At 37.6% G+C, this 6000-nt stretch overlaps 1 protein-coding gene across 1 annotated transcript in view; it reads right to left on the bottom strand.

Annotated features, from left to right (window-relative positions):
* Positions 1-6000, bottom strand: part of FER1L6 (fer-1 like family member 6) — a 160778-nt gene that overhangs the window by 79513 nt on the left and 75265 nt on the right. The window contains 1 exon segment of the mRNA XM_044684251.1: positions 2101-2281. Within this exon segment, the coding sequence (XP_044540186.1) occupies positions 2101-2281 (181 nt within the window).

Here is a 6000-nt window from a genome sequence, read left to right as displayed (position 1 = left end):
GATCTAAACAATTGGAAAGCCATTGATTGCTCATGGGTAGGATGAGCTAACATAATAAAAATGACAATTCTAACCAAATTAATTTACCTATTTAGCGCCATACCTATCAAGCTACCAAAAAACTTCTTTACTGAATTAGAAAAAAACTATAACAAATTTCATTTGGAATAACAAAAGATCAAGAATTTCAAGAGAAATAATGAAAAAAATGTGAAGGAAGGGGGCCTAGCAGTACCAGAAATTAAACTATACTATAAAGCAGCAGTCATCAAAACAATATGGTACTGGCTAAGGGACAGAGAGGAGGATTAATGGAATAGACTTGGGGTAAATGACATCAGCAAGACAGTGTATGATAAACTCAAAGAGCCCAACTTTTGGGACATAAATCCACTATTTGACAAAAACTGCTGGGAAAATTGGAAAACATATGGGAGAGATTAGGTCTAGATCAACATCTCACACCCTACAGCAAGATAAATTCAGAATGGGTGAACGACTTGAATATAAAGAGGGAAACTACAAATAAGTTAAGTGAACACAGAATAGTATACTTGTCAGATCTGTGGGAAAGGAAAGACTTTAAAACCAAGCAAGAGTTAGAGAAAATTACAAAATGTAAATTAAATGGTTTTGATTATATTAAACTAAAAAGCTTTTGTACAAACAAAAATTCCTTTTACGACACAAATATGGTACTGATTCCAAAGCCAGGGAGATCAAAAACAGAGAAAGAAAACTACAGACCAATCTCCCTAATGAACATAGATGCAAAAATCTTAAATAGAATACTAGCAAAGAGACTCCAGCAAGTTATTAAGAAGATCATCCGCCATGATCAGGTGGGATTTATACCAGGAATGCAAGGTTGGTTCAACATTAGGAAAACCATCCACATAATTGACCATATCAACAGTCTAACAAACAAAAATCACATGATTATCTCAATAGATGCTGAAAAAGCCTTTGACAAGATACAGAATCCATTCCTATTGAAAACACTGAAAAGTATAGGAATAGAAGGACCTTTCCTAAAAATAATAAACAATATACACCTAAAACCATCAACAAACATCATATGCAATGGGGAATGGCTGAACAAACTGTGGTATATGAGGGTGATGGAATACTATTGTGCTAAAAGGAATAATAAACTGGAGGAGTTCCAGGTGAACTGGAGAGACCTCCAGGAACTGATGCAGAGCGAAAGGAGCAGAGCCAGAAGAACATTGTACACAGAGAGTGATATACTGTGGTAAAATTGAATGTAATGGACCTCTGTACCAGCAGCAATACAATGATCCAGGACAATTCTCAGGGATCTATGGTAAAGAATGCTGCCCACATTCAGAGGAAGGACTGCAGGAGAGGAAACATATAAGAAAAACAGCTGCTTGAACGCATGGGTCAGGGTGGACATGATGGAGGGTGTGGACTCGAAACTACCACACCAATGCAACTACCAACAATTTGGAAATTGGTCTTGATCAAGGACACATGACAAAACTAGTGGAAATGCGCATCGGCCATGGGTGGGGAGGGGGTGCAGGAGGGGGGGTTGAAGGGGAAAGGAGGAGCATGAATCATGTAAGCATGTTAAAAATGAATATTAATAAATGTTTAAAAAAATGGAAACATATTGAATACTAAAAAAAATTTAATGATACTGAACATCCTAAAGTTTATCAAATAAGTGAATAAATCTAGATGTTTTTTGGTTTTGAAGAAATGTCAAGCTGGAGTCTGATTGTGAAAGACTTTAAATGTCAAAGGGAAAGAATTTGTATTCAGTCCTAAAGATAATATGAAGACATGGCTTCTAGGTTTGTTTTCTACACTGCTTGGTTCTTTGAATAATAACCAGGGATTTCTTTTTCCCAAACAAGACAAAGAAAATATGTAATTCATAAGTATTTCATGATGTTGGACAATTCAGACCCTCAATGCAAGGCGTATCTACTATGAGTTCCATTGTTGTTCTTCTCTAACACATGACCTTTCAAAGGTCAAATGATGGGTAGAAGTGGATAAGAAGTGGATAAGCCATTGAATGAGACTTGCATATGGCGGGGAAGGGTCAATGCTCAGTGAAGTTCTTACCTTGAACTTGTTGGGCTGCATCTACTTCAGAGATCAGGGCAGGGAGCTCCCTGGGTTTGACCAAAAATTGCTTGAGGCAGTTGATAGTATAGGTGCCCACGAGGGTGCTCCTCCCAAAAGCCCTCCAATCCACCACACAGATGCTCAGAGGAGGATGGAGGAGCTCGTTCTCTGGCAGTTCCTGGCAGAAACGGCAAGATTGTTAGAGGTTGCTGCTCCTATGGCCATTAAATTTGTAACAAACTCAGCCAAAGTGAGCAAGGCAGAATTGTTAGACAATATTCATTTTGGTATCTCTGTGCATGAGATATGCTCAGTAGAGTATGGACTTATATTTAAAAAATTTAAATACATCTGATATTGCAGCATTTTAACTATGTGCAATTTCATCCACGTGGCTACTCTCTTGGCCAAAATAGGTCACATCAGTGGATAAAGTCACTTAACTTCTGCAAGACTCAGTTTCTTTATTTATAACATTAGGAAGTTGTTAGGGGTGTATAAGCACCAGACTTATAGTCAGGAAGACCTGGTTTCAAATCTGGCCTCAGACAGTTCCTAGCTGTGTGACCCTGGGCAAGTCACTTAACACCATTTGCCGAGCCCTTGTCTTTCTGTCTTAGAGTTGTTACTAGGACAGAACATAAGGATTTTTAAAAAAAATTAACAAGTTGCACTGGATGATTTCCACGTCCCTCTCAGCCTTAAAGAAGGTTCTTTGAAAATGTCTGTGACTTAAATATGTGTTATTAGTCTGTATGCAAAGCTTTTTGTGCTGGGTAGAACCTGCCAGCACTAATGCTCCACTGACAGAGCTTTTAACCAGTCAACATCACCTCCATGCTATGATAAGACATTGGAAAAGGACATGGCTTTGGAGTCACAAGACATGAATTTCAATGCCTGTTTCTATCACTCAATGACCATAAGACCTTGGGTAAGTCACAATTTCCCTGTACCTCAGTTTCCTCATCTGTAAAATGGAATAATAATATTTAAACTACTCAAATTGCAAAAGGTGAAGAAAGTTGTGAAGAAAGGGCTTTGCATGTTGTATAATGGGAATATTGGCTGACATAGCTTTTGGAGCACTTTCTAGTTTTAGATCATTATCTTTTCCATTTCCCCAAGAAGCTTTCTAATGAAGATAGAAATTTAGAATATACAAATGATTAAAATGTATTTTTTGGGGGCAGCTGGGTAGCTCAGTGGATTGAGAGTCAGGCCTAGAGACAGGAGGTCCTAGGTTCAAATCTGGCCTCAGCCACTTCCCAGCTGTGTGACCCTGGGCAAGTCACTTGACTCCCACTGCCCACCCTTACCACTCTTCCACCAAGGAGCCAATACACAGAAGTTAAGGATTATAAAAACTCTGGGTAGGGCAGCTGGGTAGCTCAGTGGATTGAGAGCCAGGCCTAGAGACGGGAGGTCCTAGGTTCAAATCCAGCCTCAGATACTTCCCAGCTGTGTGACCCTGGGCAAGTCACTTGACCCCCATTGCCTACCCTTACCACTCTTCCACCTATAAGTCAATACACAGAAGTTAAGGGTTTAAAAAATTAAAAAAAAAAAAACCTCTGGGTATAATATTTCCCACCTAGGTCCAGTATGCATTATTATTTTTGTTATTATCATTATGATTAGTTATAATATTTGTATAGGACTTTGCAATCTATAAAAATGTCTTCCTCAATCAATCAATATTTATTTGTTTGTTTATTTATTTGTTTTCTTGTTTATTTATTTTAAACCCTTACCTTTTGTCTTAGAACTAATACTGCATATTGGTTCTAAGGCAGAAGAGCAGTAAGAGCTATGCGATGGGAGTTAAGTGATTTGCCCAGGGTCACACAAGTAGGAAGTGTCTGAGGTCAGATTTGAACCCAGAACCTCCCATCTCTAGGCCTGACTCTCAATCCACTGAACTGCCCAGCTCAATCAACATTTATTAAGTGCTTACTTTGTGCCAGGCTCTGTTGTAAGTGTTGGGATTAGAAAAAGAGACAAAAAACATTTCTGCCTTCAAGGAACTTACAATCTAAAGGGAGAGGCAACATGCAAACAAATATACACAAAGCACATATATTATCCTATATACAGGATGAATAAGAAATAATTAACAGAGAAGGTACTAGAATTAAGAGAGGTTGGCTAAGGCTACCTCTCCTTTAATCCTATAAGGTAAGACATGGCAGGTATTATCATTTTTCTAGAGAAGAGAAAGCCAAGGGTCATTGAGGTAGAAGCACTTGGTCATGGTCATAAAACCATTAGCCAGTGGGATCAGAATTAGAATTCAGAACTCATCTAAAATACTAGGGAAGTGTTTTTGTTAGTAATTCAAAGTATATAGGAAACCATTTTATCCTTTAGGGATTTTTTCCAATTCATTAAAAACTCTCTAACTCTGGACTTTACCAACTTGGAATTTGTTGTCATTGTGATCTACTGAGATAAAAGAGAACAAACCCTTTTTACCTTGGCTGTACATGTTTATTGTAGGGAATAAAACTGGGAGAGGAATATTTTAAAAACCTGGAGAACAAATTCCTTTCCAACACTGTGGAACATTTGAGCCAATTTAGGTGTTACTAACAAAAATTTTCACCACAAATAATCCATTTTTAAGTAAATTCTACATAAGTCTGGCAATATTTTGTAAATCCAGTTAGCTTTAGTGTATATACATCTTCCTCACAATGGTATACCACTGGGAAGCAGGATTTAAAAAAATGATTTAAAGCATAAATATAGGGACACGAGTTAAAAACTGTATAAATAGTATAAATAATATAAATAGTATAAACAGTATAAATAGTATAACTTCTACAGCCTCAAAGAATTACAATTTCATGGATTCCAAAGAACAACAGACAGATGTTCAGTGGACGTGAATAAATTGTAGCATATTGTCAACAAAGAATCAGGCAACAAATGTGTTATAGAAATGTTGTCAAGGAAATGGACTGGAAATAGATATGGCCAATCATGTAACAGAAACAAAGGATAAATAACCAAGGGGCTGTCCATGAACTCTAGAGATTGGTGTTGTTTAGTTGCGTCAGCCATGTCCAACTCTGCATGACCCCATTTGGGGTTTTCTTGCCAGAGTTACTGGAGTGGTTTGCCATTTCCTTCACCAACTCATTTTACAGATAAGGAAACTGAGGCAAGCAGAGTTAAGTGACTTGAGCAGGATCACATCACTATTAAGTGTGTGAAGCCAAATTTGTACTCAGAAAGATGATTCTTTCTGACTCCAGGCTCAGCACTCTCTCCACTTTGCCACGTAGCTGCCTAGTCTAGTGTTGGAGACACTAAACAAAGTAGAGTCAAGAGAACATTTTATTCAGCAACAGAAATATTCTTTGAAGACTAACTTGTGAGCATCCGCCTCCAGAGAAAGAACTGGTGAATAGAAACAAGCAAGACATTGTTTTATATATAAATATATCTTTCTGTCGAATGATACCTTCTCTAGCATGTGGAGAGGAAGGAGAGAGGGAGATACCTGGGCACTTTAATGTGACAAATGAATAAATGAATTCATTTAATTTTTAGAGAAAGAGGAAGGCTCCCATCATTCCTGTTGGGCTTTCCCCAAGTGAAGGATTTGGGGATGGATGTAGACAAGAGTTACAAAAGATAAGAAGAACCAGAAGAATTATGCTCTATGCTATTGGGAGAAACACCTATACCTGCAACACTACAGAGTCATTGAAACATCAGAGTACTCTAAAATAAAAAATGAAATTTGATGATTTTATTATATAATTTGGATTCTTCACTTCTTCAGAATGACTTTTCCTCTAATGAATCTGAATGAGGATCAGAGATTAGAAAGCTGAAGGTGAAAGGGAACTTCAGAGGCCATCCAGTCCAATCCCCTTATTTTTACTT

This window comes from Gracilinanus agilis, chromosome 1 (assembly GCF_016433145.1).
Source record: "Gracilinanus agilis isolate LMUSP501 chromosome 1, AgileGrace, whole genome shotgun sequence".
In the NCBI taxonomy this organism is placed as follows: Eukaryota; Metazoa; Chordata; class Mammalia; order Didelphimorphia; family Didelphidae; genus Gracilinanus; species Gracilinanus agilis.
The sequence above is the reverse complement of the archived record's forward strand: the minus strand, read 5'-3'. Positions and strand labels throughout refer to the sequence as shown.